The sequence below is a fragment of the Mycteria americana genome, chromosome 2 (genome assembly GCF_035582795.1).
Source record: "Mycteria americana isolate JAX WOST 10 ecotype Jacksonville Zoo and Gardens chromosome 2, USCA_MyAme_1.0, whole genome shotgun sequence".
Taxonomy (NCBI): domain Eukaryota; kingdom Metazoa; phylum Chordata; class Aves; order Ciconiiformes; family Ciconiidae; genus Mycteria; species Mycteria americana.
The window spans coordinates 23,921,116-23,937,783 of NC_134366.1; the positions used below are offsets into that span (position 1 = coordinate 23,921,116).

Below are 16,668 nucleotides of genomic sequence, written 5' to 3' on the forward strand. Positions count from 1 at the left end.
CTTCTCCCCTCAATTCTCCACTTGTTCACTGAATTGTTTTTCAGATTGTACCCCCAGCATCCATGACAATGTAAGTTTGCTTCTTCAGAACAAGCCCAGCAGCTTGAAGAGATGGGCTAAAACTTGCAGTTCTTTCCTCCTCCTCGTAAAGCCTGCCTGTCAATGGACAGTCTGAACTTTGTTGAGCTAGCTGACTTACGCTTGCACCATTGCATCATTTTGACATATGTACTTGTCTGAAATATTTCAAATATTTCAAATGTATATTCAATACACTTTAAAATATATATACTTTGATATTTTCCTCCTGCTCATGGGACGTTTAAAATTTCAAGGCAGCTATACCTCGTATTAAACTCAAAGTACTACAGGAAAATATGCATTTTACTGCACAGTTGATTCAAAACACACAAAAACTAAAGAACATGATGGCCTTTATTATAGTATGTACAGAACATGATTTTGTTGTTATGATGCCTTTAATTCTAATTAAATTCTTTCCACTTGTTTGGAGTTATCCTTTATGCTAAAAATCAAAAAGTGTCCAGTGTCCAATAAGCATTACTTATGCAAATCCAGAATCCATTCTGTTAATCAATACTGAAGGAAATTGATGGCTTGTCAGTAATTATTCAGAAAATGCTTAATTGTGCAAGTATTTGAAAATACTTAAAAAAATCAGAAGTACAAGCACACCATCTTCTGATCAATTTGTGGTACGACATGTCAGAAAGCTTACACCCCAATATTGGAGATTTTCATACTTAATTCAGCATGATTACACATGTAACAGTCTCAATATGTGCTCAATCTCTATAATAGTAAGCATATCATGAAGATAAAGCGGGTGGGCACAATATTACAGCTCAATTCCATCTGTACTCCACATGAAGAATTCCATGTGGCCTATGCAATAGGGTTTCACCTAGAAAACATCTAGATTGAAATGCCTTTTTCTAAGAGAACATCCTTAATCCAGTTTTGTCACTGGTAAGTGGCTAACACCCTTCTGAAGTGTTTTGTTTAATAAAGTCTATGTTAATCTTGTGCATAACACTCATCACAAAATCTCCATGAAGAATTCCCATTTGAATGGCAATTATCTTTCAGAAAAAATGGCAACTATCTTTTATAAAAAACCCCAGTCTTTATTTCCAGAATCTCTATTGGAAAAAAATTATTACTAAATTAGATAAACCAAATTTATTTTCCAAATCTGAATCTTTTCAAGTTCATGGCATGTCCATCTAACACCACTCCTAAATAGTTTAAGAAAATCATATGGCTACCTTTCATTCTTCATTTCAAACTGTTGTATGAATATAGATACTGCCAGGTAAGAGAGCCGTTTCTAAAATAGTAAAAATATAATGTATATATGCAAGCGCTACATTTTATCTATACGTTAGGTTAGCACTAGCACAAGACACTATACGACAAATGCATTAAAGAAGCTCTCTACTTACACTGGTATGATTCTGAATTCCTGACATCTCTTGGTATATCCAGCTCATATGCAAGATTAGGAGTCTTTACACTGACTGTCTCCTTCAATTAAGACTTAAAAGGCTACCTTCTCTAACGCCACTATCTCCTCACCAATGCTGCTCCGTTCCCCTCAACTTTTAAGTGTCTGGGGCAGCCCGTACTAAGCAGAACCCAAAACGGCAGTGCAAGCAGCGGCAGGGCCAAACCCCAGAGGGCGAGAGAAGGCCAAGGGGAGCTGCTGCTAGCCGAAGGTACCGGTCTCACACACGGGTAGCGGTCAACGCGGGCTACCGTTTCGGTACACTGCTACGCCCATCTAGCCTCCCCCCCCAACACACACTGTGAGGCCAGCAGCCGTGCCCTGCGCGGCAAGCCTTACCGCAAGGCTGCGGCCTCGGTACCACCCGGCCTACCGCTACCGCGCGGGGCGGGGCGGGGCGGGGCGGGGCAGGGCAGGGCAGGGCAGGGCAGGGCAGGACAGAGCAGGGCAGGGCAGGGCAGGGCAGCGCGAACCGAACAGGCACGGCGCTCCTCACTCCCTGCCAGCCGCCGCGCCTCTCCGCCCTCAGCCAACGTCTCCTCTGGGAGCAACGGTCGGCGCACAGCTGCGGAGCGGCGCGTGCGCCGCCCGCCAAACCGCCGAGCCCACCACGAGGCGGGCCGAGGCCACCACCGCCCTGCTTCCTGCGCCCGCGGAAGCACCAGGGCCTGCTGGGGAGGCGGAAAAGGGGCACCACGCATGCGCGGCTCCACGAGGCTCCCGGCGAGGCCCCGCCCCTCCGCGAGCGCCCCGCCCGGCTCCGCCCTCCCGCCCGCCCCGGCGCGGCCCGGCCCGGCCCGGCGCGGCCCGGCCCCTCCCCTGCGCAGGGGCAGCGGCTGCCACAGCCACCTCCGCCGCCGGGAGACGCCTCGCCCGCCCGGCCTCAGGGCCGCCGCCCCGTCATGTCCGAGGCGAGCCAGGAGCTTGTCCACTTGGTGTGGGGCAAGAAGGCCGGGCCCCGCGGGCTGGCCGACACCATCTTCTGCCGCTGGGCGCAAGGTACCTGCGTGCGCCGTGCCCCGGCCCCGCTCCCCGCCCGGCCCTTCCCCCGGCTCGGTGCCTGCCCGGCCTTCTCCCCCGGGGGTCTCTCTCGGCCCGGCCTGGCCCGCCCCGCCGTCCTCGGCCCACCTGCCCGGACACACCCACAGCTCTCCCCCCCGCCCCCGCGGGGCTCCGCGGCGCCTGTCTGTCCGTGTCCGTGTGTCTGTGAGGGGAGGGAGGCGCCGCTCCGTGGGGCAGGGGCCCCTCCGCGCGTCTGCGGACGGGGACAGCGACAGTTGTTTGTGTTCGTGTTCCTGTGTCACCGCAACCTAGCGTGTGGCCCTCGGGAAAAATGATGCAGCAGTTTCACTTGCTAAATAATATTTTTTGCTGCTTGGTCGTCTTCTGCCACAAATCTTCAAAGGAGCTTGAAAGAGTAGGGAAGGATATGTATTCTTAAATATATTTCAACGGCATCTTGCACCATTATTTTACATAGCTCGTAGAAACATGAACATAAGTTGTCTTTTTTTTTTTTTTTGGCAAAGAACATGGGAGTCACAAGTAGAATTCTCACAAGTGGGGACAGGCTTGGGACAGAGGCCCACAGATTTTTTTATTTAAACTGTTTCTTTGGCGATTGAAGCAGGTGCATACCGTCTTTAGGATGTGGCAAGAGATAAAGCAACAATAACCATGAAACCTGGGGTGTTTGTAAGATGTATTTTGCACATTTAAATTATGCCACCTACACATAGTTTCTTCTTGATGGAGACTTTCTGGTATTCTTTCAAAACTTCAATTGCAAGGTGTAGTACAGAGACTTTACCGATAAAAGTGATATGCAAGAAATCAGTCCTGGCTGAAAGAAGGGAATAATAACCTTCTCTATAACTTACTGTGGGCTTTGAAGAATTCTAGTAATGCTTATGAAGGTCATAATAAAAACACCCCTGATTCCTGGAGAAAGTTCACAAATGATAGTGGAATTTATAGATTAAAAAAAAAATTAATGCATTCAGGTGTCAGGGTAAAGTTGGCTGAAACAAAAGGATGTTCTTGGTGTTCTCTGTTCCTTGCTCTTCTGTTTTTTTAGCATGAGTTTTGTCATCTGTGTAGTTTCAGTAGATGCATGTGTGATGTTGATCTGGGAGCTGCTCAGCTTCTCCCCTGTCACAGAACACAGTGCATTACCAGACTCTCATATCTTTTTCCCTAGGTTAATCTGTGTTCAGATAATTCAGTGAGAAATATTTGGGGAAAAAATGCCAAATTCCTTCTAAGTTCTAGAATTTAAGCAGGCCTTGTAAAGCCGTTACTTTTCCTAGTGAATTATTTTTATTGAAATATAATTACTTTCTGAAATATCTCTTAAGTTTTGGTAGAGTGTTGCTGTTTCAGTACAAGGTTTTTACAAAGTCAGAAAAAAGAATTGGTGTTTAAAAACTTAATTATTTCTTTAACTGGTAATGTTAGATTACTGAAATTGACATTTTCAAGATTGTTTGTTTGTATATGAAATTTTAGCAGTTTCAAAATTTATTGAAATGTATGTTGTGATGTCCCACACTTGTGAGCCTGTGAAAGAGTAATGGAAAAGGCCTCTCGTGTTCTTGGTGGCTCCTGGAAAGGAGCTACTATTTCCTATCTGTCTTTTGGGAAAGTCCTGTAACTATACTGTGTAGTATATCTGTTCCCTTCTCTATATCTTTTTTAATATAACCAATTTTGTGTAGTAAAAACACATGACAATAATTTAGTGTGTTGTTTGGAGGTCTTGGGCTGGGAATCAAAAAAATCTGTCTCAGTCCCTTATGTTGTGTAGCAGCATAATACATTTACCCAACTTTCAGTTTCTATTTTTTTGCAAAAGTTCTGCACCATTTATCTACTGCAAAGGAGTCTTGTCAATGCTGACTCATCAAGATTTTTAAAAAAAACAAACATAAAAATCAAGCTTTATCATTTCCAAAGACTTCAAAGTTTAAAAGATAGACCCTTGTTTCACATCGTATGTGCAAAAAGTATCAAAGAAGTATAAATGATGCTTGCTTAAACAACTGGTTTGGTGTTGGGGTTTTTTTTAGAGTGTAGTGCCAACACTGGTATTTATTTCAGATACTTTCTGAATGTTGTTTGATCCTTTCTCAAACCCTTTGGAAGTTGAGAACTATAATTTACATTTAGAAAGAAGAGGTTATTGAGGAATGTAAGACTCAAACCAGTCAGTTTCTTAGTAAAGATAGCAATGTTCCAGGAATCCTCATCATGCACCAAACTCGTTAACCATCATATTTGTTTGGTCAAAACTGAAGACTAACTGATCTGCAGGCAGTTAACAGAACTGACCTAGCTAATGTGGATATGCTGTTTGAAGTTAGTATTCCCTCACTTTGCTGCATTGGCAACTTTAAATATATTGTTTTGATTCGTGACTTAACAAAGGCATGGCTGCAAAGCTTTTGTTGCAGTTGGGGTTTTTTGTGGGTTTTTTTAATAGAATTTTTTTTCTTTATGATTGCAGCAGAATTTGCAGTTTGAACCTCATGAATCCCATTTACCAGAACCCTGCAAATGGACACAGAGAAATGTAGTGCAAAGGCTTGGTCTGCACTTCAGTGTTTCCTGGCATAGATATGATGACTTGGGAAGGAGTTAGGAGGAGCACTGAACCCGAAAGAAACATACCCATGTTAGGAGTGATTTTCTTCATTGATCCAAAAGACAAATTCCATTCATAAAGCCACTCTTAAGATCAGCCCTAAGGCATGTGGTATCAGGTCTACACAGCTATGAATGTCTGGCAGGTTTGAGTGCAGCATCCTTTCAGAATTACCTAAGCTGTTTTCTCACTGATCTTTGGAACGAAAGATATGGGACAGTCTTTTCAAAACAACTATTTAACTTCAAAAGCATAGTGTGACGGTATTAATACTACAGTTTGTGTATATATGTATAACGTACAATGTAAAAAGGTCTGTTTTATCTGGATCCTCTTCCAGGTTGAGAGCTGGGTGAGTAGACTGACAACTTTCCTTTCTCCCCTACTCTTTCCAAGTTTCCTTTTTTTACATGCCTGGAACTCTGTTTCTGGTCTAGTATGTTTAAACATCACCAAATTGGCTTTTATTACATCCTTGGTTGAGGACCTAGATCCTATAGTATTGTTTTTAAGTCATTGGAGCTGTAATATTGTTAGACCACGATCAAGTCAGGGTTACTAGGGAATCATATTTTTACCAGACAAGCAGATACATTTTGAGAAAAAGGAACACACTTGCTACTCTTCAAAGTCTTAAATAGAGGTAGCAATTTGAAATGTGTTCCTCTGAGTTTAGTTGAATAATGTTTAATTCAATTGGGTGATGGGAGAGAAATACTCAGTGATATCTGTGTAATTTTTTGTTTTATGTTTTGATGACTATGATTTATAGAATATTTGCATTTGTCTGCTTTCTGTCTCTTTGAGTTCTGTATTACTCAGTGCAAACAGTTAATCAGGAAGAAAAGAAAAGCATTTTTCATTTAATATTCACAGTTAGGGTATAGATAAGTGTGGATTGTGCAAACAGCTGGAGGAAGTTACACCTGTTGGCCCACCTCTGCCTACTTGTTCCTGCTTGTCTGTCGTAAGTATTGCCTCTTCAGATCTTTTGGTGGAACTGCTTTTGAAGCTTCTGCTTTACCCATGCCAGTCACACTTAGCAAAGTCTAGTGAGTGGTCTTCCAGTCATGGTCTGTGGACTGCTTTTAAGGCATCTGTAAAAATTAAGAAGTTAGAAGCCAAACCTGCTGTCAGGAATTTGCACATTGTGTGGAAAAGACATTGAGGTCTTCAAACAAAAAAGTGCTGATGACTACCAACTTAGAGCTTCTCTTTAAGTAGAAAATGTAGCTTCACTTTAAGGAGATGTTGCTAATTCTGCCAGTAGGAAGTGGTCTTTCTTGCTAACACAAGCCATACTGCTATTAAATGTGAGACAACAGTAGCTTTTGGAAAAACAGCAGGGACATGCAGCTGAGAAGAGCTACCTAACGGCCTCCTCTAGGGAAGAATTTCTGTTCTCAATTTTATACTCATAGACTTTTTTCTTCTTTCCTCCCTTGGAGTGGCATACTGGTTTTGGGGTGGTGATAGTGTCTTTATAGACAAAATAACCACATCTTGCTGTTTTAGACAGACTGTCAAATCCTTGTCTATTGTATATGAGATTTAAATGTTTATTTCATGCACTTCCATAATGCAGAGTTGTCTTAAAATAATGAATTCATTCTGAAGAATGCAAAACTTCTTGTGAAGCTTGCTGAATGACAAGTTAGGCTTTGAGGCAGAAATACAGTTTTTTGAGGAACTGTCTGTGTCATGTGTAAGTAACAGCCCTTTCAGCACTGTTAAACTGGAAGGAGAATAGAAGATACCATTCACTGTGAAAAAATGGGGTGTGAACATGTAAGTTAAGTTGTTAAGAAGATTGTATTTTCTGGCTAATGGGCAAGGTGGCTAATGTAGTTGGAATACACATAGAGCAGTAAGAATGTGAAATGCCCTGTAACACAATTATCTAAATAATTAGTTAACCCTACAATTCTTTGCTGCTGCCTGGGCCCCAAAAAAGAATATCTGAAAATACATTGTACTTGCTTTAAGGATATGGTGCTAGTGAGTCCATTCTTTACTCTGGATAAGGTTGACAGGCTTAAAGAAAATAAAAGGTCTTGAGGAGTGCTGACATAGAAGGCTCTTACCAGGGTGCAGACTGAGAAGTTTCAGTCAAAATTCAGAAGTTTCACAGAGCTCTTTTGTTTTGTTTTGTTTTTACAAAGGTATGAAAAAAGGCAAACAAGTTGGAATCTTACCTTGTTTTCTGGCAGTTTTTTGCCCAATTTAGTGGTAGCCTACCAGGTAATTTGGATACTTTCCTCAAACCTTTCCAGGACTTCCTGGCTCTTTACCCACAACCCATTAAGTGGAATTTTGTTGTGGTATTGCTGTAGTAAACGCTTCTTTCTTTTTGTGTGCGGGAAAAATGTGTTTGGTTTGGTTTTTTTTCCCCCACAGAAAACTTCAGAAGTTTCATTTTACTATAAAAATACACTTTGAAAACCCAAAGCCATATGCAAAATATGTCTATCATTCTACACCCAGCTCTAGAGAAAGGATGAAACATTAAGACGTGTTGTAAACCTTAATGGATTATTCTAGTGTTTCTGTCAGGCAGTTCTTGTATCCTAAAAGAGAAAAAGAAATACAGTTCCATGGTGAGAGGCTGGGTCAGCAGAGAACAGGAGAAAAAAATGAATAGTGCAGCATCTTTGTAGATGGGGTCAGATTGGGTCAGAGATAGAGCAAGTTGTTTTTCTAATGTGGTTAATGTTGCATGCTCTTTAGCTACTCCCCTTGTCTCTTTCATTCAGCTAGAACTGGTTCTTGCACAGAGTGAAAACAGTGAAGGTATACAGCATCCTTTGAAAAATGACAGTTTGACAGTTGACAGTTGACAATGACAGTTGACAATTTGAAAAATTACTAATGTCTAGACTGTCTTGGATATAAAAAAAAAATATTTTTTAGAAATAGGCAAATAATAAAAAGATGCAGGAAAATGGTGGGGTGGTCATCATAGTAGAATGAATGGTTTTTGTAGTGCTTTGGACCATGATGTGGAATATTAGATGAAAGACAAGAGTAGGTAACTAAGTCATACGTTCATTTTGGTAAACTATGGTTTGGTAAAGAAGAGCTAAGAATTAGGTGTAAGAAAAGAAACATGGGCCTTAGTAAATGCTAAGTTTTGGGAAAACAAGGAGAATAAAACTTTGGTTTGTGCGATTAATAGTGGACAAAGGATATAAAGACAGATTTGGGAATATCATAGTCACCATAACTCAAAATATTGGGCAATACACTGATTACCAACAGGAATCTAGATCTACTTCCCCCCACCCCCTGCCAGAGAGGTTAAAGCAGTAGTGATGTTGAAAAAATGGGGTCAATGGAGTATTTAATAGGGTTATAAATGACAAGGAAGATGAATGATAATTATACTATTTTATGTTTCTTACAGGGAAATGATGATAATTATACTTGTGGATAAAAAGCAGGCAGATTAATAAAGGATTATTTTGGCTGAATTACATCTATTTTGCTCTTGAAATTTTGTCTTGAGTGAAAAGAGCTCTATGATAGATATGACTGGTTAAGAGTGAGAGTAAGTAGAAATTAGTCTGGATCAGAGATGCTAGTCTTAGTTGGGAGCTTAAAGGGTGGCCAGGCCATTCCTACGAATCATAAGGAAGAGTGTGGGGGTTGATGGGTGTTTATAGAGATTGCCAAAGATGTGATTATTGCGGAGGGCAAAAACGGTAAGTAGGTGCAATTGCAGGCTGAGGTAGACTTGAACCGAGCTGGACTTCAGACTGCTGGTTTCTGAAATTTTACCTGAGCTGACTTCAGATTTTGTAGAAGTTTTAAGAAAGAAAGCAAAACCAAAATCCCTGAAGCCCATTTTTTTGCTTAACAGCTTTTAGAACCTTGATGTTATTAAGCATTAAGCAGCATTTAGGTAAAAAGAAATGAAGTGTTCCTTTAAGTATTATATATGGGGTTTTTCCTGTGGTTGTACTCTGTCAAATTCTGTGTAATATTGATTTTGCATTGTCTGTCTCAAATTTGTATTCACTCTGGTGGATCACACTCGATTTTCTTTATTTTTAGGATGCAACTTTGAAAAATAGGGCAGGGTTATGCTGAGACAGTTCATGCTTTCTATAAGAAGCCTGAAGAACGTGAAAAAAAATTCAAGATTTCTTAAGTGTGGTTTAATGCTACCACATCCAAGTATGTTGTTTTTCTGCAGTGGCTAAATCATTAAAACAACTAAAAAAACCTATTGTTGCAGTGTGCTTCGATGGCATGCAGTAATGCTTAAAAGTAGAGGAAGACTTACCTTCTAATATGATAAGCCTGCACAAACTAATTCAGAAGGTCTGAAGGACTGGTGATATTTCTTATTAGGGCATGTTAACAGGGGAGTGAAATAACACTAGTGCAAACTTTGGTTGAAATATGGATTAATGGAGCTTTGTCGCTACATTAAGTGATGCCAGATCTAAGTATGTAGGCTTGACATGCATCTGGGTTTTGGATATAAAATAGATCTTTGTAATGTACATTTGCACATTCAGTTAAAAAAAAAAAAACCTGGAGCCTTCTGTCAGATACAGGGGAAACCCCATTTTTTTTAAGAACTATGGCTACATTGATCCATCTTAAAAATAAATTCACATTGTTGTTGAACAACTATCATTTCTGTGATGAAATATGGCCTACAAAACATGCAGTACTCCTCTTCTGTGCTGCTTGGGATGATGTCCCTGTCATGCAGTAGTGTGGAAGTCTGCACTGGGGGGGATGCATTTCCCCAGTTCAAATTTCCCACATTTCCCACATCCAGAGGTTAGGGATGCTTTTGATATGGCAGCATGTAACAACAGAATTGGGAAAAGGAGAAATTATGGGAAAGAAGCATTGAATATTCTTTCCGCTGAGACTGACACTGCTGCGTAAATACGCATGTGTCTCCCCTTTCTCCTGGCCCCCACTTGCTTGTGCTTGCTGGTTGGTTGCTGACTACAGTTGCATGGTTTCTAGATTACACCAAACTAGAGTAACTTCAGCACAATCTTATCAGCACTTAAAAGAATAATGCAAAATATCACTCACTGTGATTAAGTTGCCGTGTGTCAGCTTCATCGAGGTAATTGTCCATGTGTATGCATTTACCTATGAGTAATGCAAGCTATGAATCACCATATCTCGAATACAAGTTTAAGGGCAAGGTAGTAACAAAAAAATTTGCAGTAATTGCTCCAGTGTTTGCTCTATTACGTGACTGTAAGATAATTCTGAAATACAAATACATTAAAGATGGAGGGGGAAAATAGGTGATCTTGCATCTCAGTAAATATAGTGTATCTTCTGTGAAAGAACACCATTAAGAGGCTTGCTTCAGTGGTTACAAGTGAATATTTGTGTTACTCAGCATATTTCAGTCTTAATAGGAAGCACTGATAGGCCAAAAATGAGATCAGCGGGAGGCATACTGTGCCCTTCATAGGGAATAGAAATGTATTATGCATATTCAGTGAGGGTCCAAAGATGATTTTATTTTTTTACACGTGAGACAAAATATTATCACTTACAAACAAATTTTAATTGATTTATAAGAAATAAACCATAATAAAATGAAAACTCTGGTTTAAGTATCCAGCCACATGTGCTCTAGTGACAGTTTTACTGTTAAAAATCCTTTTGTTTGAAACCCTAGCTGTTGGCCCTTTGTGGTCATGATTTAATTGCTGAGATAAATAGTTCACTTCAGACTTCTGCTGTCACCTGTATTCATTACTTCTTTTCTTCACATACTTTAACCACATTCTGTTGCATTATCAGTGGTAAAAATCATGAAAACTTACCTAATCTTTAAAGGTGAATAAATCAGGTGTCATTTCTGTTTGGGAAGGGGTATACATAAACATGTGCTTGTTTACACATAACATCACTAAATATAGTCTTTTTTCATTTGACAGGATTTGTCTTTAGTGAATCTGAATCAACTGCATTAGAACAATTTGAGGGTGGCCCTTGTGCAGTGATTGCACCTGTACAGGTAAGATGCACTTATTATAGGAATGGTTTAAAATTAGTAAGCCCAAAGTTTGTTCTTTTCTGTATATATGTGGAACTAAAATAAATATTAAAAAAATTGAAGAGCAGTTGTATTTTGATTTCATAATTATAGTGTGGAGGAGACAAAAAACTCAGTAAAAAGGCAGAGATGGGCTGATTCTGAACTATAATTTTGCAGAAGTGGATTTGTTTGAGGAAGGGCAGCAGGTTGATCCAAGCAGAGGTAACTTTGAAGTGGGGAATGCAGGATAAAAGAGGAGAAGTAAAAGATCAGATATAAACGTAATCCTAATCCTTTCTCATCTGTCAAATTCCCTGTCTTTAAGAAGGGTAATATGTGTGTCACAATGGCTGCTTTAGCAAACTGTATTGGAAATATTTGAAGTAATCGATTTTCAAACCTAATAAGGTTTGCTGTGTAAGAAAAGGAGAAAAGTTATACTTTCAAAGTTCTAGTTAGCAGAATAATTGACGTATGTCAGGTGAATATATTTTATTCTGGACACGTGCTTAGAATTTCACTTGTGCTTCAGATACACTCAACCAACTGTGATTGTGATTTTTTGTTTTCTTACTCCATTGTATCTTGTAGGCTATGTGCATACTCTTGGGAATGCTGTTTCTGGGGCAATTCTGACTGCCTATGACCTGTAGGTTGGACCTGTTCTGCTAGAGCAGTTTGTCTAATCTGCGATTGCTCTTCATTCTCTTAGGAGCACCCTGTAGAGACAGGCAGACATTGAGTCATGGGCCAGATTACTTTTTCTGGTAACCTGCACTTGACTCGTTGTGGAATTGTTTGAGTCTCTGGTGTGTGTAATGTGATAGTCATAAAACCTCTATTATGATTACTTCAAGACACTCTAAATGCTGGTCCCACCAAAAGACTTATACCACAGTAAGGAGCATCACTTGTTTAGGTTGTAAACAATCAATTAAAAAATATTTTATTATGAATTGCACTCTGTAGCATGGCTCTGCCTAGTTCTGTGGTCTTAAAACCAGATGTAGAGTGTCTGGTCTCTGATGTTAGAATTACAAGTCTTTTATTTGGGGGGAGTGGAGAGAGTAAAGAATAGGACCAGCCAGTTCCTTAAAGGCAGTGCCAAGTCTTTACCATATCAAATGTTCTTCTAGACAGTGTTTTTCCAGATTTATGTGTAGTTCAACTTCCTTGAAATTAAGTATTTAAAGCATGTTTAAAAGTGAGCTGAGTTCCAGCTAGGGAAGGAGGAAGGGATCAAACAGATCTTGCAGTGCCTACTGCTGCTGTGGATTACTAAAAAAGGTGTGCGGAAGATCTGTGATGGGAGAACAGGGTGAGTCTGTCAGGGAAGAAGTGAAAGTTGAAGCAGCTATTTTTAAGGTGCTGCAAATACCTGAAACAGCATCTAATAGTGTAGTTAGAAAGACCAAGAGTCTGCTTCCCAAAGTTTGTTCTTTCATTGCTCCTTCTCTGTAACTTAGAACATATCTTTTTTTTTTTTTAATTGCAACATTAGTGTTGATGGAAAACAAAGCAGGGGTATGGAGATGCACAGGTTTTCTTTAATCTCATCTGCGAATTATGACTTGCAATGGTTAAAAGAGGTGGGCTTTTTAACTACTAAAGGGGTTTGTCTGAGTGACTAGAGTTGTCTTGTAGTACTCATCAGTTATATTGCAAAATATTTGTGCCTCCATTACTGCAGTCCTGTGAGTCTGGAAGATGTTTATGTAAATATGCACTCTGTGTATTTGAAGCGTGCTTGAGGTTCAAACTCAATAATGTTGAATGTAGGTATGAGGCCATCTTTGTAGTTAGTTTGAATGGGAAAAATCAGTAAACAGTGCAGGCTCAGGGTCTCTTACTGAACAATGAGCAGCTTGAAACTCTTCTAATAATATGCAAAATTGCTTTGGTATAGAGCTTGTCACATAATGTAAAAGTTGGTGTTGTCTTGTATTTTAATATTATTTTATGGTTTGATAACAAAGGCATTCCTTTTGAAGAGGCTTTTTACCAGCGAAAAGTCTACTTGGAGAGACTGTCCAGGTACTGAGACCTCTTTTGTTCTCTTTATTTTTTCTGTTTTAATTATCTGTAAAGCATGTCCTAGTACAAAGAATTTAAAATATTTTACACTTTATTTTTGTTTAAGTATGCTCCCATGCCATTTTATGAGGCATACAGTATGTATACTACATGTCTCTAAACTCCCATTCGTGAGGTCTATGCCTGTCCATAGTACTTCTGTGTTTTATAAATATTTGATTGAAATCTGTTATTAGGAAAGGGAATGAATTAGAAATCATATTAAAACACATTTTTCTAAAGACAGCTTTATAATTCTTTGGTCCAGTATAGTCAAACAGCAATTAACATTAATAATTAATAAGATAAAAGTAAAACTCAATTATTTAGATAACATTAATGTATAAAAAAGATACTATTAGCTTATATAAGATACTGATTAGCAGCAATTGAACTCATCTAGGTTTCTGATCTTTCAGAAGAGGAGCAGAAGAACCTTCTCTGTCATACATTATGTGATATTTTGGAAATGGCTTGCTCTGACAATTCTGAGTCGTACTCTCTGGCAACATGGATAAGAGGAAAAACAACTGAAGAAACTGCTAGTATTTCTGAAAGTCCTGCAGAATCTAGTCGTCAAGAGGAACAACCTTGTAAGATGTATTTCTATACTGAATTACCCATCACTTAGTAAAGTATTATGTTGTTTTTGAGGGGCTGCTGTTTTTTATTATTACACAGATGGGGTTTTTGCCTTTGTGATTCTATTAGCAATAGACGGATTTTTGTCTGTTGTAATTAGAGGCATTGATCCTTTTTGTCAAAATAATGTGCTATCTATCAGTGGAGTTCTACCATACATGTTTCTCTTGAATTTGAGCAATTTCCATAATCTTTTTGATTTTATTTTGTCATTTATTGGGACCTGATGTGTCTTTAATTTGGAAAAATCTACATGCTTCCTAACATTGGAGGAATATTTTAACTTGTCACTTGTTGCTTTATTTCAGAAGAGCCTTTGTAGGAAATTGTGCAAAGCTTTATCTGTTCTAAAATATTCTGGATCCCCTGTTATGGAGAGGTAGTCTTTTTCCCTTTGTTTGATTCTATGCAGTACCAAAACAGCTTAATCAAATCACCTTCTGGTAGATTAACAGAATTCTTTTGCAGGTTAGAGTTTTTTGGTTACCTGCTTTTTGCAAATGTCTTGATTCCTTCATTAGTTACTGACATCAAGTATGTGGTGAACATCATCTGTTGCACTGAGATATGGCACCCAGTCGTATCTAACTGCTGAGGAGCCAGTGACATGGAAAGTTTATCTGTGCATACATGATCATTGAGACATGTATTTCTTAATCTTTTAATAGGCGATATCTAACACGTTAAAAGATAAGCTTCTTTTTCTTTTATTTTTTGTTCCCAATGTGTCCCTTAAGAAGTATGAAAAACTCTTCAAATGAGAACATGCTTATAAAGGTGCCATCTTTTGATGGAAGGAATATGTTATTCAGCAGTTTGTGGCATAACTACGAAGTAAGAATTGTACAAGTAGATTTATACGTGCGCAGCTAGCTATATCAATTAGTAGTGCTGGAGCTCTTTATGTTACAAGTCATCTTCATCTGCTTCTATCAAATGCTCCATGTGCTTTAGAAGGCTCAAACAATAATAATTGAAATGTTACTTAATTGAAAAAACAGAAGATCACCACATAAGAGTTCCAAAGTGAGCAGGTTTTTTTATTAAGAAAAAGTATTATAAAGACAGTTGTATCTACAACTTTTCTGTTAAAAAAAAAAATCTTCCTTTACAAGATAATAATAAGGCAGTTGTAACTTTGAAATTCCTAATTTATGTGGATTTTCCAGTTGTCTCTGAAGCTCTTGCTCATATTATGAAGTTTCCTTTGAAGAAGAAGTGAAGCAGAGCCTAGTTATCAATAGGCTTTTACTGTCCTGTTTATTAATATATTGCCTTATTCTAAAGAACTTTTAACTGTAGAAAATGTTCAGCAGAAAGTCTTTTTAAACACACACTCGATTAATAATTACTCTAAACACTGACACTTAATGAACTAATCCATTAAGTTACATATCTACATTTTTCGTATTTCTGTACAAGTCTACAAGTTCTGCCTGACTTGTCCTTAGTACCATGGAATGTGCTTAGGAAGAGCAGGATAGATTTGCCATGAACAGTCTGCTTTTGTCATGAGCAACGTTAATCTCTTCTATTGTTCATATTCTGCGTTCCCTGCTAGACACTGAATGTACCTCTTGTATGCGCTCTACAGTTCAAACAGTATTTTACCTTATATGTATAATGCAATACACTTCCTGATTTAAGAAATATTTGTTAGGTTGTTTTTTTTTTCTTTTCTGTCCTGTTATTTAACTATAGACCAGCTTCTTGCCTGGTTAGGCCTGGGACAAAGAGAAGAAGGTATTTTGTTTCTGTTACTGCTAGTGCAAAGGAATAAATTTATTTCTTGCTTGGTTGCTGTAATCAATAAAAATAGAAACAGGCATTGTCATAGTTGGTAGGACTTAAGAGATGAGTTATGGGGGGGGGGGGGGGGGGAGTATTACAGATACAGCTCCACATGGCAGGCTACTGCTGTTTGGGAATTGAATATTGGAATATATTTATAATAAAACCATGAAATATGATTAGACACAGCATGATAGAGTATCATTGTAAAACAGTTTCTATACAATTGTATTTGTCATACAGCTCATGTTCTAATGCTGTTTGTTCTTTTCCTCTGCTAAGCACTGTCTTTATTTAGCCTTGTTTGGGTTATGTATAGCTACAGTTCTCTTTAGGATTTCTACTTCTTTCCGTTTGTTTCAAATAGTAGTTCTCTTACCATTTCACTCTGTTCTGTAGTAACAGAATGAAACTGCCTATCATCCTGCTGTGTGAACAAAAGGTGGATTCGAGCACACTTACTGAATGCAATAGCATTTTTCATCTGCTTTTGTGGTGTATACCAGTGACTTCTTGTTGGCCATGCGTTGGCTGTAGTAGTGCAAGTTCCCAGGTTCAAAGATTGCTTTATATGATTTAGTCCCTCTAACTTTCTGCTTACAAAACATATGTTCTTGGAGCGGGGTTAGTTCCTGTGGCATTTTCTACAATTTAGATTCATTGTTTCATATTTTTTTAAAATGTCTTAAAAATACATTTTCTTAAGTCTAGTTTTGCTCTTGGTAACATAATTTTAGCAATTCCTTGTAGTTTTTCAAAAGACAAAAACTAATACTCTTAAGACTACTGCTGCGTTATTTCTGAAGTAGAAAATGAAAGTATTCTATTGCTGGAGAATCAGTTGTATTTGCATGTAGGCAAATCAAGTGCATCTTTCAAAATACAATCGGAAAGGGCATAAAAAGCCTTTTCTGGAATTCTTGTGGGAAGAACTGATCAGTAGTATTAGCCCTAATGGTTTCA

General features: G+C 38.8%; 1 protein-coding gene across 9 annotated transcripts in view; it reads left to right on the plus strand.

The window, feature by feature from the left end:
* Positions 1–2,312: 2,312 nt before the first annotated feature.
* MINDY3 (MINDY lysine 48 deubiquitinase 3) overlaps positions 2,313–16,668 on the plus strand; it is a 61,965-nt gene continuing 47,609 nt past the window's right edge. The window contains exons 1-7 of one of the 9 annotated variants that reach the window (XM_075492717.1): positions 2,340–2,527; positions 5,034–5,523; positions 6,048–6,138; positions 9,225–9,347; positions 11,099–11,178; positions 13,176–13,233; positions 13,692–13,865. In XM_075492717.1, the coding sequence (XP_075348832.1) occupies positions 9,254–9,347; positions 11,099–11,178; positions 13,176–13,233; positions 13,692–13,865 (406 nt within the window). In that variant the 5' untranslated portion in view covers positions 2,340–2,527; positions 5,034–5,523; positions 6,048–6,138; positions 9,225–9,253. Of the gene's footprint in view, positions 2,528–5,033; positions 5,524–6,047; positions 6,139–9,224; positions 9,348–11,098; positions 11,179–13,175; positions 13,234–13,675; positions 13,866–16,668 lie in introns of all 9 variants that reach the window. The other 8 variants (XM_075492720.1, XM_075492718.1, XM_075492724.1 and 5 more) reach the window with 8 other exon arrangements.